Here is a 21,266-nt window from a genome sequence, read left to right as displayed (position 1 = left end):
CAGGAAGCATTGGAGGGTAATGGCTGAATAAGCCTCTGGTTGTGTTTACATACCCTCAAAAAAAGTTATATGTCATAATTTTCTTGCCTAAAATAAGTATTGGAGTGTAGATAATTAAACAATGCCAACAGCCTTCTTCATTAAAATAGACCCAAAAGGTGGCTTACCTGCAAGTGAGAAATGTCCTTCTCTGCTGTCATGGTCCCTGATCAGTGACACAAAGAAGCCTGATGCTGCTTGTGTTTTGTTCTGAATTTCCCCATTTTATAAATATTTAACTCTTTTAAATAGACTCAGTTTTGTTGACATGAAGCTTGAAAAACTGATATAACTATTCAGAATACCTCAGAAATTTATACCCTGCAGGATATTCTGTAAAGCAAGAGGTAATAAATATTATGAACATTTGAAGTAAATATATACATATATCAGCTTTTTGTTGCAGGAAGAATATGAGGGAACTGCATCTATCCATACCTAGAGCACTCCAATACTGAGTACACTATTTCTTATGAAGCAAAACCTTGTAACTCTTACATGCTCTGAGAGCATTATGGCTGCACTTCCAAGGGGAAAATGAAATGCCTAGGAATGGTGCCCACTGAAATCTTGAATTTATTCAAAAGACTGATTCTCCTGAATGCAGAGTAACACACATAGTGTGCATTTGTTGCCATGATATAGTCCAGGTTTAGCAAACCCATCTGTTCAGAGGAAGGAAAACTGTCTGCCCTCTCCAATACGGGCTTCTGGAAATGTATATATGTGAATGTGCTGACACAGGCTCACAGGCTTGTGTAACTGTCTGAAGATGCTGAAAAACATCAGATAGATGTTCCATGTGTTGAGATTTAAGATCTTTCAGAGAGTGAAACTTTCCTCCCTTCCATGCGAAGAGCAAGATGTATGATAATGTTCAGTGATGTACTGCATCTGCCTTTCTGGATGGTCTCTGGTTAGGATACTTCGCATTATATGAAGTGCTGTAGTTATCCATCAGTATTTCATACACACTGTAGCCTGTTTATTTAAAAAAAAAAAAAAAAAAAAAAAAAAAAGCAAACCCTGCCAGCAGAAGATTTCCAAATTTACAGTAGATTGAAAAAATAGTTTAGGTTGGAATGGACCTCAGGAGATCATTTGGTCAAGCCCACAGCTTAGAGGAAGTCTAATTGGATCAAGTTGCTCAAGGCTGTGTGCATCTGACTTTGAAGGGCACAAAATTCTGTGCAGCCTGCTCCACTGTTTGACCACCATCATTGGGAAAAGTATTTCTCCTTACGTCTAATCAGAATTTCCCATGTCCCTATGTGAGTCTATTGCCTCTTGTCCTGTCACTGTGCACCCCTGAGAAGCATTTGTCTCTGGCTTTTCTGTATCCTCCAACCAAGTAATTGCAGGCAGCACTGAAATTACCCCAGAGCCTTTTTTTCTCCAGGCTGCACAGGCACTCCCACTCCCTCACTTCAGGGTCATGAACATAGTATAGATGAATGGCAGAGGAGTGCATTTAAATTATCTGAATCGGTTTTAAATCAGGGAACTGAATGGGTAAGAGGCTTCCTTTCAGTCAGGCAGAGTTAGATGCCAGGGAGTAAGCTCCCTTTGGTTGTGTGAAACTAAGATGGGGTTTTCAGAACAGCCCTGTGCATCACCAAACTTCCATGGGGTGGTTTAAGCTGACCCTTCTCCAGCTGCAGAGTACCAGCAAAAATATAGAGGAGATGCTCCCAGTGGAAAGAGCTGTTCCTTGCTCTCAGGCAGAGCGTGCTGATTGTAGAGGAGAGGCTGGGAGCTGGAGTGGAAGAGGGAGTCAGGAGAGGGCATTGTAAGACAAGGTAATTTGGGGAACAACTGGATTAAGTGATTATAGAGGCCTTGTGTCAGGTGAATTTGTTCCTCTCTCTGTCACAGCAAAGGTATACGTTGCCTAGCTTTTCCTACTGCAGATCCCCAGTTTATGGCAAATTAGTCTATCAGCCTGTTCTTCCAAGCCTCTGTCCTCTCCCAAATTGCAGGGGATTTGTATAAGCAGCGGCTTCGATCTTGCAAAGTGTTGGCCTTGATCCAGGAAAGCACTTCAGCCAGTAATTAATTTTCAACTTGCATACATAAAAGTTAAGTGTGCATTTAAGTGCTTGGCCAGAGAACTTGGTATGTCGCAGGCCTGAGCCCTCTGAGAAACTACTGGATCTGCTTTTTTTAATGTAATTCAGTCTGTCACATAAAAAGATGCCATAATCTTTCCCTCTTTTGGGAGACAAACATTGTTCTTAGATCAAACAGAAAATAAAAGGCCATTTTGAAAAAACAGAGTAATTAGGAGGGCTGCCCCATGTTCAGAGTGCATGCTTGTGGTTAATGAGAACTTTTACTACTGCTGAGTGGATCACTTAATCTTTTTATTTCTATAGCTGGCATTTCCTACTTTTTTTTTGCCAAACATCTATACCTTTTTAAAGCAGTCATCTGGTTTTGATTTATAAGAATATGTCATGAAACTTCAGCCAGGGGATCCAAAAGTTTTATAAATTGACAATCCAGCTAGTCTTTAATTAGTGTAGGAGAAAAGTGGTTCTTTATTTGTTTTTGCTTCATTTGTGTGGAACACCACTTTAAGAAGAAAAAGACTAGCACAACTGGTTTTACTTAGCTTAATGCACAGGCAAAATATTCTTCCAGTTACACAACTAGAAAGGGAAAAAATCTGCAAAGCCACATATATTATCAGCTAAAATTTGCACCTTATAAACAAGATCTAGTTACTTGACCATGTCACTGTGATGAAACCTAAAGCCGAAGAGGCAAGGCGTTCACAGATTTTCTGTGTCCCAGAGGCCTTTGTTCTTTTTGTATGGCCTGCTGTTCATACTCTTTGTACACCCAACACAGGGAAAATATTGTTCCAGTCCAGCTAAGCACCCTTAGATGTTTGTTCAGAAAGCCTCATTTTTTTTCAAGGAAAGAAATGCGGAATACTAGAGAAATTGTAGCTCAAATAAACAAACATCCTTAGACTTTTGTTCAATAAACCTTTTCAGTTTTCCATGACAATAATTGCAGAGCAATGCTGGAAAAAAGCCTAGCTCATCAGCATAGCCACCTCTCAACTAGCTGTGTTCATAATCCTTAGGATCTGAAGAACAGACTCCTCTAGCTTAATGATTGTTTCGCTTAGGAATTATTTAAAGATCCCGGGCAGATTTAATTAGCAATATTTTAATTTCAAAGTATTAATTTAACTAAGTTATAAGTGAATCTATAACAGCACTCATTGTCTAGGAACAGGTAAAGAGTTTGCAGTTTCTTTAAGGAAATGTGAATGTTTTGGTGTCTCCAGCCTACTGATGTGAGAGCAAGGGCTGGTAAAAGCAAATATTGTTCCTAGACCAGTGAGTGCTGTAGTGATCTGTCTGGGGCAAGATCTTCAGAAGCTGACTGCAAACATGGTGTTACCCTGACAGCATCCCTTCCCACAGGGGGTTTTACTTACCATGGACACTGCTGAGAGGGTCTTGTGCAGTGCCTTTGTGCCTGGAGACACTTGTCATCTTTTCCTTCGTGTATCTTTAACTCCTGATGGGGTGAATGGGGCTGAATGTGATGCATTTGCCATAAAGAGAAATATTAATAGGAAATGTACAGTAGGACTGAAGAAGTTTACAAAGTCTAATGTTAATAACACAACAGACAGAGACAGTGGCCTGTAGTGCTTGCTTTTGAGAGCCAAAATAAAATACTTTGTGCTCTTCAGTGTGTGGAGCTGCAGAATGCACTGGTTTGGGGGTGTTTTGTCTTCCCTGGGATTATTGCATAGTGCTCAGTATGGCAGCCCCCAGAATAGCAGACCAAATGACAGATTCATTAAAGCCCAGGTCCTCCTGGCACCTGAGAAGGATATCTGGAAAGAGCAATGGGCCAAGGAGGTGCTACACACACTATGGAGAGGACACTTAGTGAGTGGATCATTTCATCGCTGTTGAAAAAGCCAAATGGAGGACATTCATCTGTTCTCTAAAATGATTAATCAGTGGGATGACTTAAAATGTGTGCTTACAGGAACATTCCTTTCTTTTTTTTTCCCCCTCTTTCCTTGTCCTGCAGATCCCAAGGGAAGAAGGAAGAAGCTGTAATCTTACTGCGGGACTCCATTAAGTACGGCCCCGAGTTTGCAGATGCTTACTCAAGCCTGGCCTCTCTGCTGGCTGAACAGGTATTGGGCATCCCTCCAGCTCTCATACCTTCTGCTCACCTGTCTGCACTGCTGCCACAGCACCTCCTGAGCATCCCCATGGAGCACTCTCACCTCACATGCCTGTGGTGGCAAGCGTGGGTCCAGGGCTGCCTGCAGGGAGCTCTGGGGCTGCTGTAGAGATGACTTTTTCAGGATAGGAGGCAACTTGTTCGCAGTGAGTAATTCCACCCACCTGATGTAGCTCTGAATCACATCACTGTTGAGGCAGCGAGTAAATACCCTCTCCGCAGCTCCCCTCGTCTGTGGCAAAATCTTAATCCATTGCACCTTGAATATTGTGACAGAATAGTCAGCACTTCCCCCTCAGACATACATGCCAATGTGGATAACCTTGAGATTTCATAATAAATCACTCTGAAGCCAAGAAATGTCAGAAACCAGGTGGCCTCTGCAGCCCAAATTCTGCTCCCTGCATGCATGCATCAGAATATGGCCCTTAATTACTGTGGTAGATGGTCACATATAGGGGTTGGGAAGGCTGGCTGGCCTTATGTTGCTCTTAATGAGCAGCTGTTCAATATTTTATTTAACCTCATTGTTCAATACCTGCCTCCAGGTTTATTTACTGTGCATGGCCCAGGGTGAGCTCTGGAGGCAGGATTACTCATTTCCTCTTGGGTTTGTTCCCCGTGCTCATTACTCAGGGCTCTCCCTACTCTCTGTAGTTAAGGAATGTATTTCTACAAGGTCCCTGTGAGGTGAATTATTGTCCCCATGGAGGAAAAGGGAAATCAAGGCACAAAATTCTTGATTTCAGGAGAAGCCACAAAGTGTGGGTGCCCACATCAAGATCACCAAGCCCCACATCACCCCTGCAGCAGCAGGTGAGGGATGCTGAGCTTTGGGCATTGCTCCCACAGACTGCAGCCACAACCACTGGCCCCACTCTGGGCTGGGTATTGAGGTCTTCACAGACTACACAGCCCCAGCACACCTCTGCAGACCTCTTGAAAATTAATTTTTTTTCTCCCTCAAGTTTCAAATCTAAGTGTTCCATAAGTCCTAAAGCTTTCTTAAAAGTTTGCTGAATGCCAGTGTAGACAAAGCAAAAGAGAATAATTTTTCAGTGTTCCCCATTAATCTGATTAGTGAAATCTTCTCTCTGCAAGGGAAGTGGATAATTTTCAGCAAACCAACAAGCAGAAGTCTCTTAGTGGCTTAGGCTTCTTTAATGATGTAGGTACTCTGCAAAACTCACCTATGACTTATGTGGTTTACTGAAAGGTGTGCTATTTTATTTTCTCTTTTGAAGGACTTTCAAATATTTGAGTATCAGTATCAGCTGCAGGGATCTAGAGATACAGTGTATTTATTGAAGGAAGACCCTCATTGAATGGGAACTGTGTTGAATAAGCTCATTAAGAAGAGTCTCCTTCAAGTATAGGAAATGGGTCCTCCGCAGTGGTACCTGGTTTTAATATTAATTGAGATTATGAACTAGAACTATTGATTTTAAGCAATAAAACCATTATGCAGTCCTGAGGTCCTCTGCCCAAAGCAAATGCTAGTAGTAAGTCCAGCAATAATTTATCTACTCTTATGTATAGATTGTTCATCCTCTTGTGACTTGAGTAAGAGGTAGGGAAAAGAGAAAGGGTCATTCCTCAGAAAAGACCTATTTCCTGCAGGCTTTTAACACCTCCCCATACTCAGTCACAGCAAATTATTACCTGATTCTGCAGCTCCTGCCTCTCAAACCCACCCTAGAGGCTGCAGCAGGGGCTGTCCTACATACACATGCTGCTGCCCATGGCTGTGGGCTGCAGAGTCACACCCTGATGCTGTGGTATGGGCAGAAGTTTTTGGGGTGCCATTTTTCCTCTTTGTCTAAGCAACAGTGTCCAAAATGGGTAAGTTACAAACCTGTTTTTCTGTCTACTTGTGGCCCAGAGTCTGACTCACAGATGTGAGGGTGTCAGGCAGTGTGCAGGAGGCTGCATGGACAGCATCACTGTGGAGCTTTGGGGAAAGGACCAGGGGGACACTTTGCATAGGCAGGATGTTCCCAAAGAAATGATCTGTATTTTCCAGAAATGCTCAGCACCAACAAACCTACTTAAAATCTATGCAAAATGTAAGGTGTCAGTGCATCTGGGAACTGGCATGATGGCACATCCCATCAATCCCAGTAAACTACATCTCACACACAGACAATGCCTGGTTTTAATCTGAATCTTGTCAGATTTTTCCCACTCTTTCATTGATCCTCATCCTCCTCCAGCTTCCCTCATCACAAGCTCCCCATCCCCCAGGCATCACGCACGCCAAGCTTTCACTCCTTGCATTTTCTCTGCTGCTAAGGGAACAAACAGCAGAGCTTCAGAGGGAAGAAGTTAGCAAGCAAGATGCTCATTAAATAAATAAAATCAGCTCACAGATGACAGATATTTCTCAACAGAACCAACACAACCCCCATTTCTGTGTGTCTCCTAGCCGGGTGTGTGCCCAGCTGGACTCACTGATGTTGCACAGGAGCCGCAGATTCCGGATGCTATTTTTTTTTTTTCACAGATTGCTCCAATTTCCAATGTATAGATTTAAGTTATTTGAATTGCTCTGGGATACCATATGGCAGCTACGTGGCATCCATGCCATGGGGTAAAATTTTGGTGTCCTAGAAGGTGCAGTGACTGGCACTCTGAGTTCCCTGCACAGTGAGGGTATTGTTACAAAATGTAGGTATGCAGTAAATGTTGCGGACACCCTTTCTTCCATAGCTAAGAATTCTCCTTTTCTTTTAAGGAACGGCTTAAGGAAGCAGAGGAGGTCTATAAGGCTGGCATAGAGAATTGCCCAGAGAGCTCTGATCTTCATAACAACTATGGTGTTTTCTTGGTTGATACTGGTAAGTGAGAAGGAGCAAGGGGTTACCCCTCTATGCCTTTTTTGCTTTGACTTTTTATTATTCAGCAGAACACATTTAAAAGGGTAGCAAAAGCTTCTGAAGCAGTAGATGTGCCTCCACTGTAGCTTGCAAATAAATATCCCTGCACAGCTGAGGTGTTACAGTGTACTGAAATTCGTCATCAATGCAGGCACAGTGTGGCAGTGATGTTCAGAGTTGTTGTTTTCTAGAGTGTTTCTCACTGTCTTCACATAGGCAGTTGTCCTCTTCAGTTTGAGCTGGGCAGCACCCTGACAATACTGCTGTTTCTTCAGGCACAGCAAACCAAATCTTGGGTACATGAGTGGATCATTATGGCCTTTGGAGAACTTGCAGCTCTACTTCGTGACAAAGTGACTCTTGAACTGTAAAGGTTACATGTGAACTCTGTAAAACCAAACATGGCTTTTAAATCACAATCATCTGTGAAACCAACACCTAAGATACTATGGGGCCTTTATTTTCTGAGCTCCTAGTTCCTATCCAACTTACCTAGACTCAGGCAATGCCTGGCATCCACATAACAAAATAAAATTTAAAAAGCCTCTGTAACTGCCACTTTTATTGACAGCTTTATAAGCAAGGCCAAGTTTGACAAACAACTAGCATAAACCAAAATACTGTCGCCCTCCAGAAGAGAGCTGAGCCTCCATGATGAAGTATTAAAGGCTTAAAGTGCATGGTTGCTACCCAGTCTTTCCCTTTCACAAGGCACCCAGCTCTGGTGGTACTTGGGACAAAAGGACAATAGTGTCTGTCAGTCTGCAGCTGGCTGGTACTACCTCTGAGCTGATGCTCAGCCATCACTCTCCTGTTGTACCAATATGAAATAAATACAAAGCCAAAATAAGTATCCGTAATTTTAAAAAAGCATCATGGCATTAGCAACAAGAGGTTGAGGTTCTCAATTTGTGCTCTGGAAAAATGTGAGCTTGTGAATGATAAGAATTGCTCAGTACTTTCACTCTTGACAACTGCACTCATCTTTGCTTCCCACCCAGATAAACTGCCCTGTTCCTTCCAGACATTGCAGTTCAAATGCAGTGCAGTGCACTTTCTATTTTTTGCACTTTTTTATTCTGCTTGAGTCAAACAACTTTTCCTGGTTTACTCCTGCACTTCCCCACATACAACAGGAAAAAACCCAAACCACTAACTTTTGATTCTTCAGGCATGGTGTGTAAATAACCCTCCTGGAAACGTGACAAGGCGCGAAGGAAGCAGCTGGCAGCGAGCCGGTCACAGGCTGAGCTCTTCCCTGGCAGGCTCAGGGAGATGCTGTGAAACACTTCTCCAGTTAACTCACAGGATTTTGTGCAACAAGACTCAAGCAATGCCAGCTCTGAGGACCCTTAGCTCTGGGCAGCTCTGCAGTGGTCACAGGCACTTAATGTGTCTCCTTCAAGGATGCTCATTACCCCTGTGTGTTGGGCAGGGGAGGCACTGCTGGGCCAGAAAGCTTTGTAGATACGATTTTTGAACACTTTTGCTCATCTGTGGGAGAAGATTCAGGCTGCTCCTGGATTTTTTTTCAGAAGTCCTACCCTGAAAGATGTATTGTTGCCATTGGAGGAGTCTTAAGTGCTTCTAAATCTCCCTACAGAGATGTCCCTTCTCTCTCCTGTAAAGGGAAAGCCAAGAAGTAACTTCTGTGTTGCAAAGGTAGTCTCAAAGAAAAAACAAACTAGATCTGAAAAGTTATGAAAATAAAATTCTTACAGCAGTGTGTGTTCAGTGTCCCAGCACGCGTGGGCTGGTTTCAAGTTCTGCCTTCCAGCTAGAAGTGGAATTAAATACATTGTGAAGTATCTTGGCTTAAAAAAATGCCAATACCAAAAAGCTTTGTTGGTGGACAAAGCTCTGTGAGTTTCAGTTTTCATCAGGAGATTATCTGGTCTAGAGTGTGCAAATGACTGAAACAAGCACTGGGATTAAGAATACGATATTCACATTGTTGAAATGCAGGAACTATGTGTTGTGTGGGAACTTTATGTTTTATAAAATATTAATTTATTTAGTAGGTAGACAGCAGGCTCTGCCTGAGGAAAGCGCCGCAAGATCTATCTTCAGGAAAGCCATAATTTAGAAAACAAAAAAACCAAAAAATGAACAAACAAAAAAACCCCTATTAGACATAGAACTTTAGGCTTTTGGGCTTGTGGCCTGCCACCTCTGTTACTGCCTGATGTTCTGTTTTGCTGTGGTGCTTGGTGATGTCATGGACTGCAGGACCTTGCACTGGGGGACGTTTTCAGACAGTGAAGCAGTGCCACCCAATGGCTCCTCTGCAACACAGAACTGGTGCCTGTCTGCTCCAGTGTGGGCACCTGGGCACCTCTGGTCTGGGATTTATTACTCTGAGGTGGGAATTAGCTGCTCACTGGCAGCTACTCCCATTCTGGTTGAGCAATGCATGGGGACTGAGCAGGGCCAATGCAACAGAGGTGGAGGGAATAGTTTGGAAAGAGAGATTGTAGGGAATACTGAATGTCTTATTCTCTGTGTCTGCATTGCTCCTGTCTCCAGAGGGCCAGGGTGAAAGGCTGCTCCACCAGGAGGTGGGACAAGTGTGCCAGGCCCCCCTCTGGGGTGGGCTCCATCCTTAGCACAGGGGGTGCATTCTGCCTGCAGTGTGATCAGAGGGTGGTTTCAATCAGGGGTCTGTACCCTTGACTTCCAAAAATCCACCCCTAGAAAATCTGTTTCTCAGGATCATTCCTGAATATTGGAGCCTAAATCTTAGTTTGGATGGCAATTTTCCTTACAGTTAATCCTAAAAGGCTGAGGCAGGATTTCTTTCCGAAAATAGTTCTCATGCATAGTGCAATGGATGAAATAAAACTCAGAACATTACTGCTTGCTGAATTTGTGACAGATTTTTCAGATGCACCGGTTTAATAGCTGTTTTTCCCTCCAGGGGCTCCTGAGCAAGCCGTGTCCCACTACAGGCAGGCCATCCTCCTGAGCCCCACTCACCACGTGGCCATGGTGAACCTGGGCAGGCTTCACCGCTCCCTGGGGCAGAACAAAGAGGCTGAAGCGTGGTACAAGCGGTAAGAATTTGGGATGGGAGACAGGTTTCCCTCCTTCCCCTGTACAGCTTGTCTCTGCTAAAGAGCGTCTGATACATGAATCTGTCAGTGACTGTGTGGGTTTTCCTCCTTTCCTTCTCCATCCATTTTGAAACCAGATTAACCTTTGGCTATTTTGGGTGAGTGCTTGGAGAGGCAGCATGGACTCAGGTAGCATTGACTTCCCCTTCCATTCCTAATCCCCCAGGATGGACACACTGCTGCTTTTGGTTGGGGGATGCTGTAGTGATAAAGTCAGAGGCTTAGTGGCACAAGCAGGTTGTTAGCACTGTTCCTACACTGCTCAAAGCTGGTCTGTGGGTGCTGCACCACTAATAGCCATAATTGCTGAAGAGCCCATCACAAAAACCATGGCACCATTAGGAACTCCAGCCCTTCTCATCAATGTACCAGTAGTCAGACTCCAACTTCTAGTATGCAGCAGGGTGGACAGAAGTTGTCTCCTTTTTGTCATCCAGATTTGTGCTCACGGTCCACAGGTCCTGTCACTTCCAGCTATCCTCCATCCTTCTGCATCTTCACATGCATGTTCATGGTGGCCCTCTCCCTTTCTTAGGTGACCAGAGGAATTGCTGCTGCTGGTGTGCTCATTCTGGGGTTGTTTAGCCTTGAGAAAAGAAGAATGCAGAGAGGGGATCTTATTTATGTCTATAAATATCTGAGGGGTGTGTATCAAGAGGATAAGGCCAATGTCTTTTCAGTGGTGCCCATTTATAGGACAAGAAATAGTGAGCTTAAGCTAGAACATAGGAGGCTCCACCTCAACATAAGGAGAAACATCTTTACTATGAGGGTGACAGAGCACTGGAACCAGCTTCCTGTAGAGGGTGTGAAGTTTGCTTCTCTGGAGACTTTCAAAACCCATCTGGATGTGTTCCTGTGTGGCCTGCTCTAGGTTATCCTGCTTTGGCAGGGAGGTTGGACTACATGATCTCTAGAGGTCCCTTCCAACCCCTAACATTTTATGATTCCTCCCTGGGATCTTAGATTTGTGCTCCCCAGGGTGGGATGAGCAGGGTGCAGATCTTTAATCATCCGTCCCAGCACAAGCCACACTTTGCTCTTCCACTTTGATCCCATACAACCTGGAAACATCTCTCTCTTCCCAAATTTCAGGGCACTGAAGGTATCCCGAAAGGCTGAAATCCTGTCCCCACTGGGGGCTCTGTATTACAACACGGGGCGGTATGAAGAAGCTTTGCAGGTTTACAGAGAAGCAGCGTCACTGCAGCCTTTCAACAGAGAGATCCGACTGGCACTGGTGAGTGTGGGGTGAGCTCTGCCAGGGCAGGACCACTCAAGTGGACCAGGGTGGCTGCATTACTGTGAACATTGACCCAAGGCTCAGAGCTTGGTTCTACTTCCACGCTTGGTTTTACCTCCACACCGGCCATCCAGCGACTGTCTCACCTGTCCTTGTTTTCTTCCCACTCCTCCTGACCTCAGACCCTTGTATCAGACACTGCCTTTCTAGCTGAGCAGCACTTGGCCCAGAGAAAATCTGACTGGCGCCACACTTGCTAGAAAGGGCTGGTCCTTTCACATGTTCTCGAGTTGCCTCTTAACACCACTCACAGGAGAAGCATGAGCCCAGCACCAGCCACTGGGTGCAGTGTGTATAAAAGAGGTCTGAGCTTTTTAAGATCATAACCCTTTTATAATGTGGCTCCACAGGCTCAGGTTTTAGCAATGATGGGGAGGACGAAAGAAGCTGAAAAGATGACAAACCATATCCTTAACGAGGATGCAGAGTGTCTGGAGTGCTACCGCCTTCTCTCAGCCATCTACAGCAAGCAGGAGCAGTACACCAAGGTACAGTGGCCATGGGGAACCCATTTCCTAAGGGCTAACACACAGTGCTCAGTTTAAGTTTTACACCCCATCTCTCCAGAGACATGTCACATGCCTTAGCACATATCCACTAGAGAAGTTTTTTTCACTAAAACCTTCTGTTTATCTAGGTATGGGCACTAAAGCTAAGTGGTGTGGTTTCTTACCACTTCTCCTCCTGCTGTCAGCCCCACTGCCCATCAGCTACAGGCATCTAAAAAACTCATTTCCATATGTGTTAGTGGTGTGGGGCCAAGAAAGGAAAGAGGAAGTTGACTTTTATGCTGGGAGTCCCTAGTGGTGATGAGAGCATAAAAAGTGGAAAGGTGCAGAGTACAGTAACACGTCATCCTTCTTTTTCATCCTCCTTTTCCACAGGCACTTGAAGCTATAGAAAAAGCTCTTCAGCTAAAACCAAAGGATCCAAAAGTCATATCAGAGCTCTTTTTTACTAAAGGAAACCAGCTAAGAGAACAGAATCTCCTTGACAAGGCTTTCGAGGTATGACTGCCCTCAGCCCTATGGATAGTTTTATAGGTTAAAAGATAAAGAGTTAGCTCGTTGCATCTAATACTTCCTGGTGCATACACCCAGGCTGTTGGTCTTGGCAGCTTAGTAGTTCACCTTCTTCCCTCATTCACAGTGGTAAAAGCAATGGGAAGGGATAGCACTGCCCTCAGGTGCTGGCAAAACCTCCATGCAAAACCTCCGAATTAAAGCCTTGCAGATATAGAGCTCCACAACCCACCTTTGTGTTGTGGTTGGCAGAATCCTGTCCAAGGAAATGACCTGGACATGCAGTGTCCAGTGATGGAGGGTGGCCAGGAGAGGGACCGGTCCAGGGACTGGTATGGCTCCTTTTACAGTGCTGTGGGCAGGGAAGACCTGTGAAATGAGCACAGAGGGGAAGCAGTAAATTATTGTTGCCTCTGCTGTAAAGAAACTGAAATTCAGCTTGTGCATTGTGAGAAGAATGTAAAATTATATTTTAAATGGATTCAGAAGGAGAAGAAACTCCATTTCCCTTTCACCTACAGCACTGGTTTTGTTTGAAGAGTCAGCTTCTTAACCTAAAAATGTTTCATATTTATGTAGAGCTATAAACGGGCCGTGGAACTCAACCCTGACCAAGCGCAGGCCTGGATGAATATGGGAGGCATTGAGCACATCAAGGTATGGCCATTTTTCTTAAGCTGTCGAATCAGGACAGAAAGGTGAATTTGTTTAAGACTACCAAGAGCTGCGTGTTTGTGAACAGTAAGTGTCCCTCACATAGTTTATCCAAAAATGAGGGAAGTCTGTCCACCCTAACTAGAATTTCCTAACCATGTTGCTGAAGAATATGTGTCCCGTAATGTGAATCTCCTATTTTAAGAAGGCAGGCTGCAAGGAACAACGTTCCCATCTCTGAAGTTTTCCTGCTTCAGTTGTTGACCTACCTTAGAAAAATGTCACCCTGAGTTGACTTTTAAGATTCTTCTCTACCTAATTAATTTAATAAAGATGTCTAATGCAGAAGACTGGCATGAAATTATGGAAATAGGCAGCCCACCCTGTGCTTGCTTATCTTTTTGAATACTTTAGCATATCATTATGATTTGGGTCTGAAGGAGTCACATTGTGTGATATCCTCTGAGTAAAATTAACTCTTCCAGTACAACATAACAGAAAAATGTAAATCTACTTCTTGCCATGTGTTTGATCCAGTTTAGGCTAATGACACTTGCTGACCCATTTCAAAATGAAGTATTCCTGTTGCCTAACAATATCAAGTTTTATAAACTCTTCTATCCTTTGTAGTATGGTCTTCACCATTCCCAAGGAAAAAACTTTCTGTGCAAAATAGCAACTGTCACTCATTTTCTTTGCAGGGGAGCTACATCACTGCCCGTGGCTACTATGAGAAAGCCTTACAGCTGGTTCCAAACAGCAAGTTGCTGAAGGAGAATCTGGCAAAGCTGGATCGCTTGGAGAAACGTTTTCAGGAAGTTCAGGAGAAAGACCAAACATAGCATTCAGTCACCAGTGGAAAGAAACTCGTGCCCCTTGTAGGAGAGTGTGGAGGAAGCCTGGTGCTCAAACTGATGCTGAAGGAACTTGAATGGGACTCAGAATTACAGAAGGCAGATTTTGAATGCATGCTTATGTTTGACCAAAGTTGCAGGAGACACTGGGCTCCTGTGGGATGTGCTGGAGAATGAATGAAACCCTTCCTTTAATCAAGATTCATGTTTAGGCTGAACCCATTTTCATTAAACTGGGAGTGCAGGTGAGACCTATAGCTACAGTATCTTGGTTATAACTGGGGAAATGATGGAGACAAAGCACTCACCCATTGCAGCAGAGGTGAAGTGGCACCTCCTGCTACTCAACACAGGCTCACTTCATCCACATAGAGTACCACTGGTGGGCTTCATTGCAAATACTGCCAGGTCCTTCTGAGCCAGGAAAGATGGTCATATAAAAAGGTTTTTTTCAGGAGGTTAATGTTGAGGAAATTGTGACCACTTTTACAGCTCTAAATGTGACTTGAAAATTATTCTAAAAAAGGGAAAATGATACCTGAGTATCACCCTAGAAGAATGATTCTACAAATAGGACAAATGATCCTTTGGCAGGAAACCTCACCTGAATGTTTTACTCATAAATTATTGTGTAGTAATTCATGTTCATGATGCCATTACTGTTAAATATCATATGGCTTTACCCTTTGCCCTCTCTCTCTCCAGACCAAATAATTATTAGTCTGAAAAAAATGGAAGCATCCAAAGGCAATGGGAAGCTCTCGTCTTCCTGTCCAGTGCCCAGTAAAAAAAAAACAAAAAAAAACCCCAAAAAAACTAGCAAACAATATGATCAATAAAGGGGGTAAAGTAAAGCAACAGAAAAATGACAGAAGATTTCCTAGCCTGGAAAGTTACTAAGGAGGCATTTCTAATTGGTGTGCAGGGACAGAACCCATTTATCATGGTGATAACACTGACAAAACACTATATCAAAGTGTTCTCACCCCCTCCCCCAAAGACACAGAAAATTACCTATAGCTAATCAGTTATAAATCTATATTTTTAAATACCGGAGTGGGGAAACAAATTCTCTTCTGAATTGGGGCTTTTATTTTTTAGCTTTATTTATTTAACTTATAATAGTCAAATAATTAATATATTTTTCAGTTTTATATGAATTGGGCAGTATCCATCACAGATGGCCACGTGGCTGGGTGTTGTGACTTGTATTGTCTGAAGTTAGAAAAATGTAGGACCACAGAAATGTGCTTGAATAACTCCCCCTAATGATGCTTCCAAAGCATATGGCTGCAGAGCACATTGGACCACACTGTCACTGCAATAGCAGCACTTCTGCTGCTTCCACCAGGGTTTGTACTAGTTCACAGAGCATGTTAATGATGCCACCACGTTTGGGTTTGGACATCAGACTAGGTCAACAGTTTTTTCCTCTAGCAGCAGGAGACTAGCATAGAGGTTGTTATATTTGAGCTTGATTGTGGCCAATCCCAACAGAAAAGCAGCCCAGGGCTTGGCATTGTTAGTAATGAGCAGCTCAGATTAGCTATGCAATGCCTGGCTACACATCTGCAGGAAAAACTTGAGTGGTGGTGACCCATGTGGTGCCCGGGTTGAGGTTTTCCTGGCCATGGCACCTTGGCAATCTCCAGATTCACTCAGCATGATGGGGCAGCTGTGTGCTGGTGGTGGCTCTGCTAACTCCATTTTAAAAACTCTGTGTCCAGCCACTACTTGTAGTCAAATTACTGACAAATTATTAACATGACTCTGTCTGTATTTGGAGCTCAGAGAGAATCCAGAGTGGTGAAGATGCCTGTCCTGCTCAGGCTTGTGAACCTGCCAGAGCCTTGAATGTGCTCCCACTGAGATGAGGCTGGACTTGGGAGGTACTGGTTGGTCCCCACTGGCCAAGGAGAGTGGCCAGTGCCTACAGCTGAGCAGAGGTGGGAGGGAAAGACCCTTCTGGGGAGGATGTGGTGACATGTTTCTGGGCTGCCTCCCTTCAAGCCAGCTTCTGAAGGGAGCAGCTGGGAAAAACCCAAGCAATTCTTCTGCTGGTGAATTTTTCCTTCTCCTCCCAGCCCACAGCAGCCTACTTTGCTTTCTGGGGCTGGGGGCAGCATGGAGATGGTGGGGCTGGGTCAGCCACCGGCATCTTTTCACACAATTTTATGGCCATGGACTTGCTGACCTGATGTTTCTGTAGGTCCCCAGTGCAGGTTCCCCACTGTATGCTACACATGGAATTAGCTTTGCACAGCCCCTGCTGCCAGGATGTCCAGGAGGAGAATGAGGGTTGTGTCAGCAAAGTCTTGTTAGATGGGGAAGCCAAAGCTGAAATGTCCTCTGGGAGCAGTCAGTTCCCTACTGCTCATTGATAAGTTGTAGGACCATTAAGCTCTCTGCTTCACCCCAAGGTGAGTTTGCCTTCAGGGCAGCTTCACCAAAGCCCTGTGTGCCTGGGCTGGCACCCTGTGAGGCTGGGGGCTGGCAGAGCTGTGTTTGGTGCAGCCCCCCACAGGGGACACATCTGCAGAGTGCCCCAATAGCGACCTGAAATGTGGGGGACAGAGCTGGGGGGTGATACGTCTCATTTTGAAAAGTGTATCAGCTATAAACTTTGCCTCATAAAGATATGTTAAGTAAATACTATATAATCTGTATGCCCCACATTGGTGTGACTTTAAATTGTGGCTGAAAAAAACGTATTTTTTTTTCAAATATAGAAGAAGTTGTATTTTTTATAGCAATGCAATGTGAGGGGGAAGACTTCATTTTGTGTTTTTAACTTAGGCTTAAATCACTTTGTCTTTCCTGAGAGACCTGGTAGAAATTATTGTCTTGGTTTTTGTCTAGAACCTGATCAAAGCCACCTTGACCAATGCAGGTGTAAAAGTATAACATAGCTTTGGGTGTCCCCCTTCCAGATCCAGGAGAATGATTACCATTTTTGCAACACTGTCTTACTTGTAGAATAACATAGAAAGGTGAGACCATCCCCCCAGTGAGGGAGGTGGTTTGGTTGGAAGGCAGGAGTGTGTTCATCCCCTTGCCAGAACTGGGCAGGTAACATGTCCCCGGAGCTTCATCTCAGTTGAACTGGGTGATGTTTATATGCTGAAAGGCTGACTCTCCACATTTTGGAGCTGGGTTTATGGTAGTCATGGAGAGAGGAGGGCTTGGTAATGAACCCCTCTTTTCTGAACCAGCACTTTATTACCCCATCTATGCAGTGTGATGGTCTGCAAACTGGCAGCGTATTTGGAGAACGATTCCGACCATGAGCTACCAAAGCAGTTAAACCATCGTGAAGTTTTGGGCTGATTCCCTGTCTCATTGGCATCCATGCTGAAATGCTGTGTTTGTTCAGGACATTAATCTTGTGAAAAGTTTATTGCAGGCTAAGAAGAGGAATGGAGTATGATATGAAATGGGTTACCTTCACCAAAATGGAATGCTATTGTGGAAGATAAATTGAGCAACTTACCTTGTGATAAACTGGATATTATCCTAATTAATCACAGGAAAGTTCCTCTTCCTCTAGCATCGCACAGCTTCTAAAATAATGAGTTATAAATACATTGCTTTCTGCCAACTCCAGGGCTCAGCATGGTTCACAGAGATTACAAATTAATAAATGGCTGAAGCTGTACCTGGTGGGGGAGAGTTTGTTCTCTCTGCAAGCTGCATTGGCTGTACCTCAGTGCTCACCAATATTAATGTGTAGAATTAACAGAAAGCTGGTTAGACAGGACTCTCATGGACTCACTGTGCATTTTAATTCTAAATGAAAAGCATAATAATTGTGTTGCTTTTCCCTGTGAATAATATTTCCAACTGATGGTTTTTTTTTTCATTTTATTGCTTATTTGGTGTCCAGCATTCTTTGCTTCCCTTCCTCCTCCATCCCCCAGGATAAAATATGCAGTGGGGGGCATTTTCTCTCTCCCATAGGCTGCTTGGACTAGATTTTCCTACAAATGTGCAGGCAACTTGTTTTGGACAAACAGTAAGAGAATGCAGCAGTGCAGATGGCCTTCATTCCAGAGATCTCAATGTGGATGGGGGGTTGTGCATGCAGGCAGATGGGTAGAAGAAGTCTAAGTTAAAAAAAAAGAAAATAAGAGCCTAACTTGCAGGGGACACTGGACATTCCCTGAAATTATCTCCAAAGAGTGAAAGCTTCTCAAGTTATAGAACCAGATATCATGTACAATATTTGGTGAAAGAAGATAATTGTCATTCTTATTTCAATAATTAGGCAATTTAGAATATAATTGTATGATCTTTTGCCCAAATTGTCCTCCAACTCAGTGAAACAATTGGAGCGCTTAAGTCTTCTCAATCTGTATGTGATTAATTTGCCCAAGTGCTCAATTTATATCTTTCATGTCTGCAATTATGCACAGTCTTGGGAAAAAATTAGCCCTTAGAGGGTTTTTCTCTCATACCTTCAGTCTCCTGCAGCAATTTCAAACTGCACCATTTTGCTTTCATGTACATTTAAATCCAACAGCGGGGGGGAAAAAAAAATTAAAAAGTGCTTGGCATTCACTAGTGTTTCAATGTGGCAGTTGCTTCAGGTAATCTTGATAACTGTGCAAAAGTTCATTGCCATGTTTGTACTGACTTGCTGAAAATTTGTTTCTCCTGGAAAATACCCCCAGTGGCTTCTACAACTGTAGTACTGCAGAAATCTCTACCTGAAGTGGATGTTACACTGCGTGTCTCTCATGTGGGAGATGTTTGCATTGCCTGTTGTTCATATGGTTCTTATTTCTGTATCTATTTTTTTTCTAATCTGTTGTGCATATCTTTAAAAAAAAAACAACACAAACCAACAACAAGAAAACAGCCCATGGATTAGACACCCTTAAAAAAACAAATTCACACTTAGCAGCTGCTGGATGTTTGTCAGTGGTACAGGAATTTGCAGTTTTTGCTTTTTTCACTGTGGGATTTATGGCTAGATTTCACATAAAGGAGTTATGCTCAAAGTCTTTGCAAAAAAAATTGTATGTAAATGTCTATTTTATATAAAAAGCAAGAAAAATGCCATGTCTCATTTTGTTCTCTTGGCTATGGGGGTAGTCTGTTCCTTAGGGCCAACTGTGAACAAGTTCTTCTGGAGTTGGAAGGACCGAAGTTTCTTACTTGACTTACATTTTACTGCCAAAGGGGTCCCAGTTATTGGTCATATAGGAACAACTATGCAGCTCATGTGTTTGAGTCTGATCCTGTAAAAATATTGGAGTGGGCATTTTTTGGAGCCTGAGCATGGGAAAGGATGAGGGCTAGTGCTTATGTGGTCTTGGTGATTGGATATGTTATATTGACATAAGCTCTTCATGTCAGGTTTCATTCATCTGAGAGGAATGAGTCAAGTCTACAAAGTGCAAAGACAAAAATGGAACAGAAAAAGAATCTAAGTTAGTTCTAATTCCTTTCTCCCAGATGCTCCTGTGTGCTCCCAGGGCTTGGGTTCACTCAGAGGATCATGGTGGTAATTAACACCTCCATCAAAAATGGACCTGAAAGGGAATCAAAAGCTCTGAATGCAAGCCATAGTGTTTCTTCCCATTTTGCTGTATGCAAAAACCCTCTGTAGCATGAAGGGTAATTGCAGGCTTACTTTGAAGTCAGCCCATGCACCCAGAAGTTCTCCCAGATCCCAACATTAAGGGTTTTTTACTGGATCTTGCTACCCAACACCCCCCTACCCAGATCCTCCTTTGTACTGACGGAGAAATAAAATATACAACCAGGTCATAGTCCAGACCCTGTCACATGGAACAGTGTGCGGGTTCTGCCCTTTCACCAAAATAAGGAATTCAGCATGGTGGCCTTTCCTTCCTCCATTCCCTGATGGCACAGTTGTCCTTTGTCACTGGCATACAGGACAGGGGCCTTCACACTGCCAGCTGGCCAACGTGGGGGCTGGGGACAGGCTGGGCAATGATCACCTCCCTCTGGGCATTGCAGCCCCCAGGCTGCCCAGCAGCATCCAAGGTGCTCTGGGGAGGGTGATGCTGTGACCCTGTGTGCCTAGAAGCATCGCAGCACCCAGGGGTGGACAGGGTTCCTGGCCTCGAAGGAAATGCAGCTCCATGCTAGAGGTGCCCTTGCAGTATGTGGATAGCAGCATAATTCTCAGCAAGTCAAATAATTCTCAGCATTTTGACAGCTACATAAGGCTCTCCATAAACCCCATGTATTGCTTCACAGATGAAAAGTTGCTGGAGGTGTTGAACTGTCTTGGTGTCCTCTGGGAAGAAAGAGGAAAATTCACTGCCGTGACATAAAGACATTCCTCCCAGGTGGACTGGGCAAGGCAAGACCACAGGGCAAGGAATTTGGCTGAACTTGCCTTCAGCTATGCTAACCCTCCTCCACAAAACCCCTGAGGTTTGTTTCAAGCCCCAAGGGCTGTGGCAGCTCAGCTCAGGCCAGGTGGCAATGGTGAGGGAGGATGCTGGATCCTGCTGCTTTCCCCAGGCAAAGTGGGCAGCAAACTACAACCAGGAGACCCCAAGGAGCTGGTGACACTCCCCACCCCACCCCCAGCAAGACATGGCTGGAGAGCCTCCCAACCCACCTGATTTGCCTCAGCAACCTCAGCAGCCTCAGCTGCTGGAACTGGATGGCCCCTCCTCTGTTAGAGGGGCTCATGAGGTGAAGTGGAGGAGGGTTTTTTTTTCTTGCCTGTAGCCTCAAGCACTGGATACTTTCCCTGAGCCGTGGTGGGAGCAGGGCTCATCTTGATGCTGCTGCTGCCTCTTGTTCCATGTGGTGAGTTCAGTGCATGGGCAGTGGGGAGCTTTGCCGCAGTGTGGGGGTTACAGCAGTGAGCTCTTGTAGGATACCCAACAGGAGTATACAAGCAGTCAGTTTTTATAAATCATAGTGCAACCTGGTGTGCTTGCCCCTGGCAAGTGATCTTGGTTTGCTTTTGCTGTAGCTCTGCTGGGACTGGATGCCTTTCTTACCTTCTTCATTAGGTGCTGTTTGTCACAGCCTCCTCCTGGCTGCTGTGGCAAGTGAGCCATTGCCCATGCGGGCTGCTCATGGGTGTTGTGGCTAGCTAAGAAAGAGAAATGGCTTGGTCCTGCAGGGCTTGCTAACTGGTGGCCCTGGGGCCAGAAAAGCATCTATGAGAGCAATGAATGGCAGCACTTTCT

General features: G+C 44.3%; 1 protein-coding gene across 1 annotated transcript in view; it reads left to right on the top strand.

Annotated features, from left to right (window-relative positions):
* Nucleotides 1–19,141, top strand: part of TMTC1 (transmembrane O-mannosyltransferase targeting cadherins 1) — a 144,518-nt gene extending 125,377 nt beyond the window's left edge. The window contains exons 13-20 of the mRNA XM_071769015.1: nt 4,105–4,213; nt 6,998–7,100; nt 10,057–10,192; nt 11,348–11,492; nt 11,906–12,043; nt 12,440–12,562; nt 13,157–13,234; nt 13,933–19,141. Coding sequence (XP_071625116.1) covers nt 4,105–4,213; nt 6,998–7,100; nt 10,057–10,192; nt 11,348–11,492; nt 11,906–12,043; nt 12,440–12,562; nt 13,157–13,234; nt 13,933–14,073 — 973 coding nt within the window. The 3' untranslated portion in view covers nt 14,074–19,141. The remainder of the gene's footprint in view (nt 1–4,104; nt 4,214–6,997; nt 7,101–10,056; nt 10,193–11,347; nt 11,493–11,905; nt 12,044–12,439; nt 12,563–13,156; nt 13,235–13,932) is intronic.
* Nucleotides 19,142–21,266: the final 2,125 nt, after the last annotated feature.

This window comes from Heliangelus exortis, chromosome 1, assembly GCF_036169615.1.
Source record: "Heliangelus exortis chromosome 1, bHelExo1.hap1, whole genome shotgun sequence".
Taxonomy (NCBI): Eukaryota; Metazoa; Chordata; class Aves; order Apodiformes; family Trochilidae; genus Heliangelus; species Heliangelus exortis.
This window is presented reverse-complemented; position numbering and strand designations above follow the sequence as displayed.